Raw genomic sequence first — 18,884 nt, 5'->3', positions numbered from 1 at the left:
GTGTATTTTCCCACCAGACCAGGGGTTGGCGCTGCCCTGTAACTCTTTCTCCTCTTTCCCTGCACACCAGGCAACGAACCCTCAGCCTAAAGCCATTCAGAAGACAGCCAACATCACTTCCTCTTCCAGTTCTCAAGATCTCACCTCCTTCTGATGTCACTTTCGGTTCCCAGAATACCATTCTCCCATTACATCGCTTCCTGTCTACTGAAAATACGAGGGATGTTCAAAAAGTTTCCGCACTTTTATATTTTCGTTGGAAATGGTGAAGGCAGGAGGAGTAATCTGTGTTTTGGTCAGTTGGTCGTGTCTGAGAATGTCATGTGACTAGTTCTGTCTGACAAGCCAGCTGCCCTGGCAGTTTAGTATAAGAGTTGTCACCCAGTGGTGAAGATGGCTGCGAAACTTATAAATTGCACCAAATAGGAACAGCATTCTGTCATACGCTTTTTGTGGGCAGAATTTGTTCCGGGAGCACAAATTCATCTCCGTATGTGTGCTCAGTATGGGGATAAACTTCTCTCTTGTAGAGTCGTCTAGGAGTGGACTGAAATGTTCGAAAATGGCTGTACTAGTGAGACGGATGCAGAGCGCTCCGGGCATCCAGCTATAGCTACAATGATGTGAAAGCAGCGGTGTATCAGTGGCTACGCGCTCAACCAAAAACATTTTTTGCTGATGGCATTAGAAAGTTGGTATGACGCTCCATTGCAAAGGAAGGTCACTATGAAGAAAAGTGATGTCATTTGTTTATGAAATCCTTAATAAATTGAGATAAAAAAGTGCAGAAACGTTTTGAACGTTCCTCGTATTAGGCAGCCATTTTGTCGTTCCTTCAGTTCTGTTTTGAGTTCACGTCTGTAAAGGGCAACCTAATTAACCATTTTCAAGTATACGGGGTGGAACCCCAAACCTTTCACTTTGTCAAGTGTGTTCTTTTACAGCCTTATTGCTATCTGCTGTCAATGGAAGGACAACATAAAGTTTAGATCAATTCATAAGTGTGGGTGATATATTCACATGTTTATTTTTTTAATACAGTGGAACCTCGGTTTGCGAGTAACTTGGTTTATGAGTGTTTTGCAAGACGAGCGAAAATTTTTAATAAATTTTGACTTGATAAATGAGCGAGGTCTTGCAATACGAGTAGTATGTATACGCTTGTCTGCTGAGCGTCATGTGATCACAACTGAGCTGATGGTTCTTCTCTCTCTCTCTTGCTGCGGGATTGTGGGCAATCGTCTCCCATTTTCGTTCTCAGTCGGCGTGCCTCACTCATATAGTCAACATCCGTACGAGCGTATACTGTTTACTTCAGCATTGTGACTGTCTGTGTGTGTGTGTGTGTGTGTGTGTGTGTGTGCGTGTGTGTGTGCTGTGACATGCCATCTTGCACCCCAAAACACGAAGCTGAGTCTCAGTACTTTAGCAACCTCAGCTTTATTCAGCTTGAAACAGCAACAGCGCGGTTATTTATTGTAGCGAGATCTGCCGCTCTCCTATACACAGACACTGCGCATTTATAATGTTCCTTGTTCCTTGTATCACCCATTGACGGCAGGCACTTATAGCATGTCCGCGATGTTTTTGGATTCGCTTTTACGGCAAACTGCTACAGCACTGTAAGACTGCGATTGCTTTGGGACGCTCTTCCATGTGTCATCCCGTTGGGTGGAATCCCACAAGAGTTTAGAAACTCACTCACACCAGCCATGATTCTTTTCAAAGGTAAAGTGCAGGTTAATTTGTTTTATGTATTTTTACTTTATATTTTGTATAAATCATTTTTATATGAATAGTTTTGGGTTGTGGAACAAATCATCTGAGTTTCCATTATTTCTTATGGGGAAATTCGCTTTGATATACGAGTGCTTTGGACTGCGAGCATGTTTCTGGAACAAATTATGCTCGCAAACCGAGGTTCCACTGTATATCTAAATATTTGACAAGGTGTTTACTGCCTTAAGTTTATTAAGCATGTTCATTAATAGTATTAGTGGGTTTTATTTCATTATTATTATTATTAGTAGTAGTTGTTGCATTTTATATTATTAGTTTTAGTGGTGGTAGTAGTATCTGACCTCCAAAGATCAGGCAAAAAGACAATTTCCTCAGAGGTATTAATATAGTGAACCAAATACCAAAAAATAAAATTAAGAATGTTGTCTTTGTTGTTGATGTATCAGGTATAATAATAATAACAACTTGCTACGCCCGCCAAACCCCCGGCCTGCGCTATGCGCCAGACAGTTTGCGTCTCTGCTGCTCACGTTGTGAAGAGGGGGGCTGAACACACCCCAAGGAGACGCGGTCGCTCCTCCAAAACCCCCTCTTAAACGGTGATCACCATGGGAAACAAATTGGTTTTTTTTACCTCCTCTTTGCTCGATCAGCTGCTGGTTTGCTGCTGCTGCCGTGCCGCCTGATCTGCATGTTGCGTGACGCACTTCTGTCCTATCACCTGTGTCCATATATTTGATCTCTTTTCGCTTTTACCTTTTCGTCAACATCACATTGAATTTTGATTCCGTGTTTGGAATTACATCGTGACAACGCAACGTATAACTGCCCGTGAGTGAATATCGTTTCTTTCTCTCTACAAGAAATGTGTCTGATAATAGCATTCACACAAATGAGAAATGATTGAACTGTGTGCATGGTTATGTGGGCAGGACTCTCAAATCTCTTGGCATAAGCTCTTGTCTCGCGGGGCTTGAAATTTTCTCTCACGGGATTTCACTTTCACCAAACGACAAATCTTTTAATTCTCATTGATACGCCTCTTCATTGGGAAGATGCACTACTTTTCCCTGATAGCAACATGAATTAGACAATCTACAAGTCTCAGACTTAAAGGTTAAATCCGAACAATGTATTTGATTTCTTTTTGCTGTTCTGTTATTTCACCGAGTAATAATTTCCGTTTGTTTGCGCTAATGTGATCTTTACTATCATTTTTTTGAGACTATCGAATTTTAGTGCTTTCATTATCTCTAACCTGCTCTGCATGTGTATCGCGCCAACATTTTTGAATTCTTTACAACGTTCTACTTTGTCATCTACTCTTTGTCTTTAATTTCCACCCCTGGGTGTGGTTAAATCTCTTGGCACAAAGACTCGCGGGACGTGAAAGTGTCTCTCTCAGGAAATCACGTCTCGTCTCCTTCCTAGATTTTGTTTTATAATAATAGTAATAATAATAATAATAATAATAACAATAATAATATGACTGCTGCTCAAACACCACCAAGCCTTGCTGGTGCACAAGTCTATTGTGAAGAGCGGTGTCTCAATAACAGTCCACAAACATCAAAAAGGTTTGGGAAAGCCACCCATATATTATGCTCTGGCTGTATTTTGGTTGAGTTGTTCACAGGTTGGACTCCAAAACAGAACTGATTTAAGAGTGCAAATATGGCGTCTTTAAAGTACGGGACAGGAAGTGATGTAATCGAGACCGGGACCAGGACCAGAAGTGATGTCATCGATAGCTCCAAAACTGGAAGTGACGTCATCAGGACCAGAAAGTGACGTCAACAATAGCACCGGTACAGGAAGTGATATCATCAAAGGCACTGGTACCGGAAGTGATGTCAACAATGGCGTCAGGACCTAGCGGGATTTCCCATGGATGGCCTGCAGAGCATTGAGGGAGAAAGTCAGTGTAGCTCGCCACCCCCTGATCTGGCATGGTACTACTATCATTCAGGCCCTTTCACTGCCTCCCAATTGCACGTGTGTGACAGAGGCCATGAGATAAAAGAAAGTATAGTCTACCCGAGGCCACTAGTGCTAGCTGCGAGAAAACCAAGCAGTTGCTCAAGTCCAAGATCATGGAGGCCAGAAGGCAGTACTACAAGGAGAAGCCATTGCACGGCCAGTTCTAAAACGACCTCGACAGGCCATATGTGGAACTGGACCTGATGCACACATGGCTTCGGAGCACAGGCCTCAAGAGGGTGTGATGGTGCGGGTCGGCCCCATGCTCCTTCTTAGTTTTTGGGAGCCTCTTGAGTCTGACACCGCCAATAGTAATGACCGAGATGAGCTTCCATTCCTCTACCAAGAATGCATTTGTCAAATTTGCAATCAAAAAGCTAAACATTTGAAGAAGTGAAGAAGAGCAAGCAACTGACATGAAAAAAGAAATTGCTTCCCACCTCTGAGCAGGTAAGCCGAGGGTCTTCCACTTCAGAGAGGGTTCTAATTTCTTTTTGCTGCTCGTCATTTTCTGCGAAGTTGGTTGCAAAGTCTTTTCGTGCGCCCTCTTGGTTTGATGGTCGCCAGATCTTTGAGTTTGTCCTTCTTCCTCAGCATCAACGGGGTCCACTTGTTGTCGTGCAGACAGGGGTTCTTTGTACACAGCAAAATCCTAAAGAGCAAAAAAAAATTAGGTCTTTAATGAAGTGGCAAAAATGTTACACAGAACTATAAACAACATATAGAGGAGAAATCAACAAAACTAGAAAACGTGTCGTGTGGTGAACTTTTGGCCGCTTCCTGAATGGGTTGCCTGATGTTGGTTTTAATGTGATGCACACATGACAATAAATTTGAACTTCACTGTGCAACTCAAAATGAGACGCTTTACCTGCCCTTGATGTAATTTAGGCATATGAAAAAAAAAAATCATATTGTAAAGCCTCAGAAAACAAATACCATAATGGCTAACTGAGCTGGGAAGAGCTGTCAGGTACAGATGTGGCATACAGAAGATATACAACAGGGTTCATATCTTAAAAGATGAGCCCACACTGGACTGGACTGTCATACAAAGCAATGGTGTGGGTAAAGTGTCCTGTGTCTACACAGCCTGCCATGGAAGCAAATACTGACGTGGCAAAAACACAGAGAGAGGGAGGCCATGGGGTATGGGCAGAAGGCCAGGAGAAGGTGACAGGCAGCCCAAGGGCCAACAAGGGCACATAACCAGTTATATATAAGGACCAAAAAAACATCACCTGACAAACAAGGAAATCAAGGCCATCAGGTGAGATAACACCTATACTGTTCTAACATGTCACCCTGATAACTCTGTATCTCTAGTAAGTCTCATATCAGTGACATACTGTAATGTCTGCCATACACTAACAGTCAAAAGTCTGGACACAGACAGTAATGATCATGTTTTGATAGAAATATTGAAAGTGCAATTGAATTGATTTAGAAATACAGTCAGGACATTACTAGTGTTGCTAAAGGCTATAATAATAATAATAATAACAATAATAATAATAATTCATTACATTTATATAGCGCTTTTCTCAGTACTCAAAGCGCTATCCACACAGGGAGGAACCGGGAAGCGAACCCAAAATCTTCCACAGTCTCCTTACTGCAAAGCAGCAGCACTACCACTGTGCCACCTGTGAGGATGGTTTCTTTTGTTATTCACATATAACAGCAAAGCCCCAATTTCAGCATTCATTCCTTCAGAGGCCTAATGGTCAACTCCCTTAGCTCTTTCTTAAATCGACATTTTAAATGCTAACTGGTGTCACACATGCATATCAGAGAAACAACCCCCCAGCTCATCACAAGTATGCAATGCCCAGATGGGGCAAGAGGGGGCGCTGTCACTAACAGCCTTGTCTTTATTCTCCTCCTCTACCAATCTATTTGTTATATAGTGGCTTTCCTATATGTATGTATGTATCTATCTATCAATCATATAGTGCCTTTCCCATCTATCTATCTATCTATCTATCTATCTATCTATCTATCTATCTATCTATCTATCTATCTATCTATCTATCTATCTATCTATCTATCTATCATACCATGCTTTTCACTATCTATCGATCTATTTGTCTATCTATTATACCATGCTTTTCACTATCTATCTATCTATTGTCACACACGTGCACATGGGAGGCAGCTAAAGGGCTTGAGTAAAGGCAGTTCCGAGTCATACCAGAATGTGGCAGAGTGCACTGACTCTTTTTCTCCCTTGCCTGCAGACCATTCACAGGAGATCCCACCTGGTCCTCTTGACGTCACTTCCGGGACCGAGCCAAAGGAAGGAGACCTTGCCGGCTCTGGCCCCTGTGATGTCACATCCGGGCTCGCACCAATGACAGAAGACCTTCAGGAGCCCGACCCCTTTGACTTCACTTCCTGTCTTCTCCTTTAAAAGCCTGCACCTTTTCCCTGTCCCCTCAGTTCTGTTTTGGACTCGGTTTTGTGCACATCAGTGCTATATCTATTGAACGCAACTTTGCAGCCAGGAAACCAAATTATATGGGTGGCTGCCCCAAACCTTTTCATGACTCTCATGTCTGGTTATTGTTATACTATCTTATAGTGCCTTTTTAGCCATCTATCTGTAAAAAGTTTGCTAGTGAATTTACGGTAAATTACTGGCTACTAATTGTATTAGTTTCACAGTTTTTTATTCAAATCAAATTACTGTATACTGTAATTTACTATATATATATATATCTGGAAGAGAAGATCTGTGATACGGTTTGCATATTTGCAGCTGGAGATCCACAAAGGGAGAAAAAAATGAATCGCGTATCATAAAGTAGTTTTAATTCCTGAGCTTTCAACCCCTACCAGGGGTCTTCATCAGAGGATAATGCTTAGACTTACAAGAATCAAAGGCAATATATAGCAACACATTAAGGGGGTGGGGAGGTGACTAAGTCAGTATGATCAAGGGGGGGGGGGTTGTATAGTTTATTTATTATGTACATGTTCTTCTTAAGTTAGCATATGCTGGATTTATGTCCAAGTGTCTGTTGATGGCGTTTTCATTTGATAGCCAAGACTCGGCCAACTCTCTGGCACTTTCAGTACTGGCCTTAAATTTTACTTTTACATTGTCCCAGTTGAATATATTTACAGTAAAAATACAATACAATACAGGGCCTTCACAGTAAACTAAGCCACAAAATTAATGTGATGTAGCAGCACACTGCTGTTAAATTATGGTTATTTCCTGAATTTTTTCAAGTTAACTATAATAGTGCTGCAATTCATTAGTCGGTAATTTACTGTAAATTTACTAAAACAATTGTCGTTAGTTGACACTGTGATGGAGACTGTATCCTATACTGTGTTTCTATCCTCACAGTTAATTGACTAGAAAATCAGCTTCCAATTATTTGGCAGTCAAACACACAGACCATCATTTTTAACATTTGCTACAATATCAATGTTGCATGCAGGTATTTTATGTTTTCTCGTGGGAAACCAAAGATTGCTTTTGTGATGTAGGATGTGTTACAGGTTCAGCAGTTTATCAAAAAAAAAAAACACCATAAATGGGCTTCCATAACCAGAATTAAACCTTCAGCAGAATCAGGATAAACCGTTTGCTTGCCATCTTTAAGTTTTTGTTTCTCACAGTGCTAAGGTGTGGGGGCCATCAGTAATAATTTAGAGTGTGGCTACAAGGGGAGCTTCTTTGTGCAAATATATATAAATATATTCAAACTTTAGTCAAATTTCAGTTTCATTTCCATTGTCACTTTACAGCAAACACAACGATTATTCATACAAATAGTCCTGCACATTGAATTGACAGCTAAAACACTCCTTAAATGTATGTTTATGTGTATTTCTCTATTTAAAATCATTGTTGTAACTGTTTATTGTATTACCGTTTTTTGACTGTGACAGTTAACATAATGTATTTTTAAAGCGTATTCAGCAGTTTTCCTCAAAATGTGTTCTGAAGGTCCTGCAAGTCCTTCTCCTCTCCACCTCACTATTTGGCCATTTATTCCTTGTGTTTCTGGCCCTCTAATGTTTTTTTCTGTTGGTGTCATTTTAGCCAGAATTGTCACTTTTAACTGTCATCTTACTGCACATATCAGAGAAACAGTGTACAAACTGAAAATGTCCCACAATGCAACGCAGAACTGTCCAGAAACTCTTTTAGAGTAAATGTGCCGAACACCATTTCAACAGTGAAGTGGCAGGTGGTGGCAGCCTCATGCCGTGAGGTTATTTTTCAGTGACAGGGCCCAGGGACACTAAGACAGGGTAACAGCAAAGTTCAGAGCTATCCTTGATGACAACCTGCACTAGAGCACTCTGGGCCTCAGACTCAGGTCCAAGGGTCACCTTCCTGAAGGACAATGACCCTAAGCACACAGGAGAGGTATAGAGATGGGGCGGAGTGGTGGCTCTGAGGCTAAGGATCTGTGCTGGTATCCAGAAGGTTGCCAGTTCGAATCCCCGTCACTGCCAAAAGAGATCCTACTCTGCTGGGCCCTTGAGCAAGACCCTTAACCTGTAATTGCTCCAGGAGCGTTGTACAACGGCTGACCCTGCACTCTGACCCCAAGGGGTATGCGAAAACAAACAAATTCCTAAAACAAATAAAGAACAAAAAAAAACAAAAAAAACTCCGGGAATGTCCTTGGGTGTCCCAGCCAAAGCCCTGACGTGACCCCTCTCTGGAGAGACCTGAAGATGGCTGCCCACTGACAGTATCCATCCAGCCTGACAGATTATGAGAAGAAAAAAAAAATGGCATCCAGCTGTGCAAAGCTCATCGCATCAGACCCAAGATGACTCCAGGATGGAATGGCTGCCAAAGGGGCTTCAACAAAGTTCTGAGTAAAGAGTCGGAATACTTGTGTCCGTTTGTTTTTTAAGATAAAATCTGCTAAATTTCCTAAAATCCTGTTTTTCGCTTTGTCCTTCTGGGGTATTGAATGTTGCTTGACGAGGGGAATGATTTTAGCACAAAGCTGCAACATAACAGAGTGAAGGGGTCTGAATACGTTCCGAAGGCCCAGTAAGCGTGCTGGCCAAGCAGCCATGAAAGTGCCTGTTTGTTTCCGCCAGTCTGATTTCTGTATTATTTTATTTGGAGTCAGAGCCGCCTAAAAGCTATGCAAAACAGAAAAAAAAAAATGCAAAAAATTGTCTGACCCATTTATGCATATTTTCCACTAATGTACAAAATCGGCACGTAACGCAAATTGAGATTGATTAGTGAAGTTCATGGAAAATTAATCACTGTGTGCTTTTTAAAATTGTTTTACTATTAACTGTTAAACAGATGCAGCAGCTCCTCAAGTTCAATTATGAAATGTGCTATCTGGCTACTGTCACAAGATATATCAGTCACGAAAGATGTAAAAATATGCCGCAATAAATGAAACGGATAGACAGCCGTGCTTGTACAGAACACAAAAAAAACCCCCAATAGCACAAAATAATGGGCTGTTAAATTTAACAAGTCATTCACAATCCCTCCTCCCCGAAATATGAAAGCTACTTCAAGTAGGAAAACATGACACATCCCAGAGAGCAACGGCGAGGTCTGCAGAGTCACTCGCAGGCACCTCTGCTTTTCTTTCCAACAGTACACAGCTTTTTTTATTTTTTTTTTTGAAAGAATCTCAATACTCCAAATTGTTGGCATCTGCTTATTGAAACTCATTTTTGTACTTTTTTTGCGTAGCCCTCCAGAATGCTTGGGACAAAGACATATTTTTTCTTTGATTTGCCCCTCTGTTCCAAAATTTAAAATTGCAAATCATTGCGATTAAAGTGTACACATTCATTTAAGGGGATTTGGACACATTTTGCTCACATTTTTTTTTTTTTTTTTATATACACAACCGACCCCCCCAATTTCAGGACAACATAATGTTTGATTGTGATTCATCAGGCTTCATAAGCGACCTTGGCTTACTTCTACCGTTTGGAGTCTGCAGTTTCCATTGTTCAAAATGAGGGCAAGAGCTGTGCCAATGAAAGTCAAAGAAGCCTCCATGAGGCTGACAAGCAAGAAAACAACTATTAGAAACAACGCTAAAACCTTAGGATGACCGAAAGTTGTGCACCGCAGTAAAGGGCAATCGATCACTTGGTTGATATGTTTATTAATTACGACACGATAAAATGGTGCCAAAATGCAACGCACCACATGCATATAGGTGTAGTGACCACTTTGGATTGCATTTAATTTTGGCACAAATTTTGACACAGAGGAACTTTAGAGAAAGAAAAGGGCAGAGCAGGATCTTCTTCCATAGGAGGCTGTGCTCCTTTAATGTGAGTACTGACATCCTCCACATCTTCTATAACTCTGGTGAGTTTCTACACTGTGGTGTTCTGAGTTGGTAACATCACTTCAGGAGAGGCCCACTGAATCAACAGACTAATTAAAAGGGCAGGCTGTCGTAGTAAAGGAGAGAATTTAAACAAAACTGAATACCATTATGAACAGTGTTGCACATCCACTCTCTGACACACCAATACTAAGGATAAGTCAGCAGATGTGTTTCAGGAAATGCAATGGGGACTCCTTAATACACACAGAAATACGTCTGCATAGTGCCTTACTGGGACTGGGACAGCCAAGTTAGAACCCCAGTGTGTGTGTACAGACCAAAGTGTGCATATACTGTATTTATGCAATTTTTTATTTAAAGAGGTCTTGTAAAAAGCCAAATTCCCCCTGAGAACCAATAAAGTTCTATCTATCTATCTATCTATCTATCTATCTATCTATCTATCTATCTATCTATCTATCTATCTATCTATCTATCTATCTATTATATAGTGCCTTTCACATATCTATCTATCTATTACATAGTGACTTTCACATATCTATTTATTATATAGTGCTTTTCACATATCTATCTATCTATTACATAGTGCCTTTCACATATCTATCTATTATATAGTGCCTTTCACATATCTATCTATTTATTATATAGTGCTTTTCACATATCTATCTATTACATAGTGCCTTTCACATATCTATCTATCTATTATATAGTGCCTTTCACATATCTATCTATTTATTATATAGTGCCTTTCACATATCTATCTATCTATCTATCTATCTGTTATATAGTGTCTTTCACATATCTATCTATCTATTATATAGTGTCTTTCACATATCTATCTATCTATCTATCTATCTATCTATCTATCTATATTATATAGTGCCTTTCATATCTATCTATCTATCTATCTATCTATCTATCTATCTATCTATCTATCTATCTATCTATCTATCTATCTATCTATCTATCTATCTATATTATATAGTGCCTTTCATATCTATCTATCTATCTATCTATCTATCTATCTATCTATCTATCTATCTATCTATCTATCTATCTATCTATCTATCTATCTATCCTTCCATAATGTCAACGGCAATTTATTTATATAGCACATTTAAAACAACATAGGAATGCTGTGGCCAAAGTGCTTTACAATAGTAGAATAAAAGAAAAATATATAATTAACATAAATAACATAAACAGAAATAAAATAAATGAACATAAATAAAATAAATAATAAACAGAAATAATGTTACACAGTTCAATTGTAGACAACTCCTTTATGTGATGAGGTAAAGAGTTCCACAGACGAGGAGCAGCAGCTGCACAAGCCCTGTCTGTCCCCCTTAGTTTTACACTTGTTGTCCTTCGTACTAAGAGACAACTGACCAGAAGATCTAAGCACTCTAGATGGCTGGTGTAAAGCAAAACAGTTCAGATAAATAGGCAGAAGCAAGCCCATGTAAAGATTTAAAAACTAGCAACAAGATTTTAAAATCAATTTGAAAACTGACAGGCAGCCAGTGTAAAGAAGCTAATATTGGAGAAACAGAATCAGACTTTCTTACCCCGGCAGCATTCTGCACCAACTGTAACCTGCGTATCAGGGATTTGCTATTCCCAAAACACAGCGAGTTGCAGTAATCAAGACGAGAAAAGATAAAAGCAGGAGTAGCTATCCCTAGAAGATCCCTAGAAGATAAAAAAGGCTTGATCTTATCTATTAGACGAAGCTGGAAAAGGCAACTCTTGACTACAGAATTAATCTGTTTCTCAAAAGAGAGGTTGATATTGCATATAAAAAATAATCAGAACTGAATTGATTTAGCTGTGGTTTTCAAGGGTCTACAGTTCAGTAAAAAACAGCAGGAAGGGAAAGGAAAGAGTGGCAGGTGCAAGAAATGAAAAAAACAAGAAAACAACAAAAGACAGAAACGCAGAACAATGCCATTGAGTCCTTCTAATGTTAACATGGGGTCACTCTGAACAATTCAAGAACGGTGATGGCAACTGGATCTGATTGTATTTGCATTTTCACCCAACTTATTTCAACAAAACTAGGGAATAAAAAAAAAAAACAACGAGCAGCTTCTGTGCACCAGAAACAAAGCAATAGTTTCAAAGATTCCTCAGTGTTATCTTTGGCTGTCATCAAGCAAGTCTGAGTCGTTTTGGAACCACGCTGCTTCCAGTGTTGAAATAATGGAATAAAGTATGAGCTTATTTTGCACAGAACATTTTTGACATGTGTGAATACATTTGGATGCAATTATAAAAAGATTAAAGCAGCTCTAAATGGTGAAAATATACATTTTTTTTCCAAATTCAACAGTAAATGGAGAAACAATGTTTTAGAGTTTAGCTTTATCAGTCAATAAAACACTTTGCAATAAACTGAAATGTTCAACATTAATTTTACGGTAATAAACTTGAACCCATTCCTTAAAAACGCAAGTAGCCATGTCAGTCAAAGCTGTTTAGAAGAAGAAAAGCACGAGACATCCATCAGTTTTTCAAATCCCGGGGTCTGAGGACGTGGGGATCCTTTCAGGCAGCAGAAAGCGCAGCACATAAAACAAAACACCCTGATCATCCTGAAGAAGACACCAGGATGAGCCACAAAGACAAAGCACATGCAGTGTCCTTCCATAAGGTTTTGGGACAAGGACCCATTTTGTTCTTGATTTTCCTCTGTCCTCCAAATTTTAAAATTCCATATCAAATATTTCTGACATTATTGAGCACCTCCTCTGGGCTGAGCGGTGGGAGTCAGGCCTGCTTCAATGGCTATTTCTGGAGATCTCACACATCTTGGGGAGTTTTGGGTGGGCACTGTGACGATAATGGTAGTGAGAAAACTGCCAAATTACAGGGCCCTCCATGATGTTTGAGACAAAGGCACATTTTTCCTTGATTTCCTCCTCTGCTCCACAGTTTAAAATTACAAATGAAACAAGACATCGTGATTAAAGTGCACGTTGCAGACTTTCATTTAAGGAGATTTGCATATATTATGGCACACAACATAGAAATGGCAATGCCTGATAGAACAATTGAGACTCCCCCTTGGGTAGTGAAATCATCAAGAAGGACCCCCAACTGCTTGATGAAACAACTGAACGTCTGCACGCTAGAATCCCCAAGGGTCACTCACAACAAACCCCCCCCCCCCCCACAATCACGGAAACAACAGAATGTCTGCAAGCCAAAATCACCAAGGGGAAACCCTCCCAGCTTGTTGAAACAATTGAGCATCCGTGATCCAAAATTATCGAGTCTCCACACATCGAGACCAAAACACTCTGCATGAAACCTCTGGAGATCTGCAACCTGTACTGTTACATGTATAACTGATTGTAAGTTAAGAAGCTCTATATTGATTACGTCCCCCAGGGGCCTGTGGGGATATTGATCTAGGCTTGGTCAGGAGGCCTATCCCAAAGGCACTCCAGCGTTGTCTTGGTTGTACAGTATACTTGAGGTCATTGTCACCTCAGTCTGAAGTGGTGTGTACTCCACAGCAGGAATCCTTCAAGGATGTCTCTGCAATTGGCTGCGCTCATCCTTCTTCTAAAATACTGACCAGTCTCCCTCTGCCAAGCAATCGCAACCATTTACAGCAGCTTCCACAGTGAATAAACTTCTCAAAGCCTTTCAAATCACATTCTCGAGAGAGACCTAGCGGAAATTATGGGGAAGTGCTTGGACAGACAAGAGGAAGCAAAGAACTGTGGGAATCGGGAGTCATGGAGTTGAAGCCTTGACAACCTTTAAGAAGTACAGTGGAACCTCGGTTCACGACCATAATTCGTTCCAAAACTCTGGTCGTAACCCGATTTGGTCGTGAACCGAAGCAATTTCCCCCATAGGATTGTATGTAAATACAATTAATCCGTTCCAGACTGTACGAACTATATGTAAATATATATTTTTTTAAGTTTTAAAGCACAAATATAGTTAATTATACCATAGAATGCACAGCGTAATAGTAAACTAAATGTAAAAACATTGAATAACACTGAGAAAACCTTGAACAACAGAGAAAACTAACACTGCAATAGTTCGCGCTATTGCGCTACCAACCGCTCGCTAAAAACACTTTTTTAATGAGTTTTAAGCACAGGGAAAAAATGAACATTTGAAAAATCCGTAATTTAATAAACCACCAAGAAAAGTAACATTGCAACAATGCACGCTACGAACCAATCGCTGTAAACAGAAGTGAAAACAAAATCAAGCCCGGTGCATTCTTTAACTGCCGCTGAGACGCACCCCGATAGCAGGACGCTGCCGTCACCACACGTCATGGAGTGGCCAATTGCAACTCCAATCCTGGAGGGCCACAGTGGCTGCAAGTTTTTGTTCCAACCCAGTTGCGTAATTAGAAGCAAGTCCTCACCATTAACAGATCTTATTCAATTTCATGGCTTCTTAGTGTTTTAACTCCACCATGTCAGTCTTAAATCAAAGATTTTTCTTTCCTTTCTAATGATCATCCAAGTGATTTGAGGCCTAAAATGGATGAGTAGTTCTCAGTTCTTCACTTTCCCTTCAGTTTCCTTCCGAGTACTTAACTAAACCAAAAAGTGAATGATGACGACACAGGGGTGGAAATGGAGACAAGCCAGTTGGAGAATTGCTGGTTCCTTTGTCATTATTGTTAATAGGGAGCAGTTAAAACAATGAATAAGACTAAAATAAGCAGGTAAGGGTTCAAAATTTTAACAAGCGAGACAACTAAAACAAACCAGAAAAATGTCACTTGAGCAAGAAGTGCTTCACCACCAATGAATGATTATATTGATACGCATTTAATCAATCTGCTGTGTAACTGATCGACAATTTTCTCATTAATTTGTTTGAATTCATTGTTTCTCGCTGAATTGAAGAGTCACTTAGTGTGGGGGAGGAACGATCTCCTCAGTCTGTCAGTGGAGCAGGACGGTGACAACAGTCTGTCGCTGAAGCTGCTCCTCTGTCTGGAGGTGACACTGTTCAGTGGATGCGGTGGATTCTCCATGATTGACAGGAGCCTGCCCAGCGCCCGTCGCTCTGCCACGGATGTCAAACAAACTGTCCAGCTCCATGCCTACAACAGAGCCTGCCTTCCTCACCAGTTTGTTCAGGCATGAGGCGTCCCTCTTCTTTATGCTGCCTCCCAGATTAGAAACCACTATCCCCAGAACTCGTTAATTTTCAAAGGTAGCAGACAGTTCTGTATCCCCACATTTTTTTTTTTTTTTTTTTTTTGTTCTTTATTTCGCCTAATACAGTTTCTTGTATTAGGAATTTGTTAGTTTTCGCATACCCCATGGGGTCGGAGCACAGGATCAGCCATTGTACAGCGCCCCTGGAGCAATTGAAGGTTAAGGGCCTTGCTCAAGGGCCCAGCAGAGTAGGATCTCTTTTGGCAGTGACGGGGATTCGAACCGGCAACCTTCGGGATACGAGCGCAGATCCTTAGCCTCAGAGCCACCACTCCACCCATTGTGTGTAGATGAGATACTAAATCAAAGCAGTCTGACTATTCAAAGCAGGTGACTCTTTAGCAAGACAGGTAAATATGAATGCCCTGTAGATAGCCATCAACAATAACCTGTAGCAGAATTTTCCAGGAATTCCACCTTTTCTTTAAAACACTGGTTTATAGCCCATTACACTAAGCAACACACAGAAATGTCATTTTCTTTAGAATACTGAATTCTAACCCATTACATGTGCAGCTCTTTCTCTGGATCGGTTCGCAGCTGAGTGTGAAGCGGCTGGGATGGGAATCAGCACCTCCAAATCCGAGACCATGGTCCTCAGCCGGAAAAGGGTGGAGTGCCCTCTCAGGGTTGGGAGCGAGATCCTGCCTCAAGTGGAGGAGTTCAAGTATTTCGGGGTCTTGTTCACGAGTGAGGGAAGAATGGAGCGCGAGATCGACAGGCGGATCGGTGCGGCGTCCGCAGTGATGCAGGCTCTGCATCGGTCTGTCGTGGTGAAAAAGGAGCTGGGTCGCAAGGTGAAGCTCTCAATTTACCGGTCGATCTATGTTCCTACCCTCACCTATGGTCATGAGCTATGGGTAGTGACTGAAAGAACGAGATCACGAATACAAGCGGCTGAAATGAGTTTCCTCCGCAGGGTGTCTGGGCTCTCCCTTAAAGATAGGGTGAGAAGCTCAGTCATCCGGGAGGGGCTCAGAGTAGAGCCGCTGCTCCTCCGCATCGAGAGGAGTCAGATGAGGTGGCTCGGGCATCTGATCAGGATGCCTCCTGGACGCCTCCCTGGTGAGGTGTTCCGGGCACGTCCAACCGGGAGGAGGCCCCGGGGAAGACCCAGGACACGCTGGAGGGACTATGTCTCCCGGCTGGCCTGGGAATGCCTCAGGATTCTCCCGGAAGAGCTAGAAGAAGTGGCCGGGGAGAGGGAAGTCTGGGCATCTCTGCTCAAGCTGCTACCCCCGCAACCCGACCTCAGATAAGCGGAAGAGGATGGATGAATGATTGGACATGTGCAGGGACTGCAAATTCTAAAGGTTGTGTAACCAAACATGAGGTTAGGGATCCCATCATTTTGGTTCTAGGCTTTTTTCGTTTGTCTTATTATCTGAAATATCGTGTTGGATCAAAACTCTAATGCAAAGTCGGATTTTTGCTAAATGCTGAATAAACAATGATGGCTGCCAATTCCTTTTGTCAGGTTCAAGTTATGGCAGAGACAATTGCAGGTTTTTCTTTTTCTTGTGTAGGGGCACCAACAAATGTGTCCCTGTCTAGTCAGTGACATATCAAGACCTTAATTAACCTTTTGTTTGGATTTAAAAAGACGTACAAAGCACTGGCGACACTTGAGAATGGGGGCCGACTGTGATTTGTCTATCAGTCAAGTGTAAAGACACCAAAGCAAATGGTGCTGCACGTATCGGTCACCAGAATTAACAAAAGCTCTGCTTGTTTTACGCAGCAATAATTGACTAAGAGATGCATTACAGCAAGCCCTTAAAGTCTCTATTCTAAAATGTTATTGCAAATGTATAACAAAAGTATATAACCGTTAGTGTGCCCCGTGTGTCAGCCTTTCTTTTCAACTCTCTTTTCCGAGACTCTGGCCTGTCCTAATAAACATGGCGCCCCTTGACGTTGCCGTCGTTGTGTCTGCTGAATTCAAGCCTTTTTACTTTCTCATAACACTCGCTCCGTCGCACAGGTTTCACTCAACATCCAGTCTCATTCCTTACTTATAAATAAATTGCCCAGATTTATTTTACTTCTTTACTTTGATAAGATGCTCAAAAGCCGACTTTATAACAACCCCAAAACCACTTGAGAGCTACTGTCACATAAAGCCGGCCTTGAACTTTCCCCTGATTACTACAGCATTTTAAATTAGCAGTGAAAATAAATAATAGATAGCTCATGTAACAGGAAAATAAAACCAAAGTTTATGTTAGGATATGTTTAAATAAACTCAAATCGGACCAAAGTTTAATGAATTTGCAATGGCCTTTAAATTTTGTCCTTTTTGTTTACGGCTGCAAGTCACTGGATCTCGGGGACGATCTGTTCAATTATAAGCATTCACGGTAAAATTAAACATCAGCAAATTACACCCTGTAGTAAGAAGTTGGTCAAATCTAGCCAGATGTTTTGTGTGTCATCCACCACAGCAAACTCTCAATCTGGTCAAAGAGACAATGGGGGTCTTCTTGCTCTTGCATGTTCCTATAAACTCGCCGCCAAATCATTGTCCTGACTCGGCAAGAAAACAGATAACTAATTTCATGGGAAAAACTGGGAGATGCAAGCAAAAGTTAAACAAAAGAAAATAAAAATAAACCGAAACGACCAAAACCCAGACGAGAGGTAAAACTCAAAGTCAAATAACACGCAATATGTCGAAACCCTGGCCAGACATTACAAATTGAAAATAAGGATTTTTATCCACAGTTCGGATAAGGCACAGCGCAAAAGGCTGATTTTTTTATGATGTTTGCCGATTACGTCAAGGTCACGACCCTGGAGACCACACCCCCCCTAGAAATGCTGGACGGGATCCTGATGATGGTACACAATATGGCTTCTCTGAAAAGCAAAAAGGCTACACAACATCAATATCAGGCCTAAATCAAGGCATTTGTCTCCGTCTTTTCTTAATTTTTGCTTCATGCAAGTTGTTCACAAAGAAGTAGAAATGAACTCGCTAACAAAAACCCAAGCAATCGCAACCATTTGCAGCAACTTCCATGGCGAATAAACTTCTCAAAGCCTTTCAAATCACATTCTCGAGAGAGACCTAGTGGAAATTAATGGGAAGTGTTTGGATAGACGAGAGGAAGCAAAGAACTGTGGGAATCGGGAGTCATGGAGTTGAAGCCTTGACAACCTTTAAGAAGTACAGTGGAACCTCGGTTCACGACCATAATTCGTTCCAAAACTCTGGTCGTAACCCGATTTGGTTGTGAACCGAAGCAATTTCCCCCATAGGATTGTATGTAAATACAATTAATCTGTTCCAGACCGTATGAACTATATGTAAATATAATTTTTTTTAAGTTTTAAAGCACAAATATAGTTAATTATATCATAGAATGCACAGCGTAATAGTAAACTAAATGTAAAAAGCTTGAACAACAGAGAAAACTAACACTGCAATAGTTCACGCTATAGCGCTACCAACCGCTGGCTAAAAACACTTTTTAATGAGTTTTAAGCACAGGGAAAAAATGGACATTTGAAAAATCTGTAATTTAATAAACCACCAAGAAAAGTAACATTGCAACAATGCACACTACAAACCGATCGCTGTAAACAGAAGTGAAAGCAAAAACAAGCCCAGTGCATTCTTTAACTGCCTTCT

The 18,884-nt window shown here is 41.0% G+C and overlaps 1 protein-coding gene across 1 annotated transcript in view; it reads right to left on the bottom strand.

The window, feature by feature from the left end:
• odad2 (outer dynein arm docking complex subunit 2) overlaps positions 1–18,884 on the bottom strand; it is a 194,351-nt gene that overhangs the window by 129,146 nt on the left and 46,321 nt on the right. The window contains exon 7 of the mRNA XM_028804347.2: positions 4,161–4,372. Coding sequence (XP_028660180.1) covers positions 4,161–4,372 — 212 coding nt within the window. The remainder of the gene's footprint in view (positions 1–4,160; positions 4,373–18,884) is intronic.

Source organism: Erpetoichthys calabaricus, chromosome 6 (genome assembly GCF_900747795.2).
Source record: "Erpetoichthys calabaricus chromosome 6, fErpCal1.3, whole genome shotgun sequence".
Taxonomy (NCBI): domain Eukaryota; kingdom Metazoa; phylum Chordata; class Cladistia; order Polypteriformes; family Polypteridae; genus Erpetoichthys; species Erpetoichthys calabaricus.
This window is presented reverse-complemented; position numbering and strand designations above follow the sequence as displayed.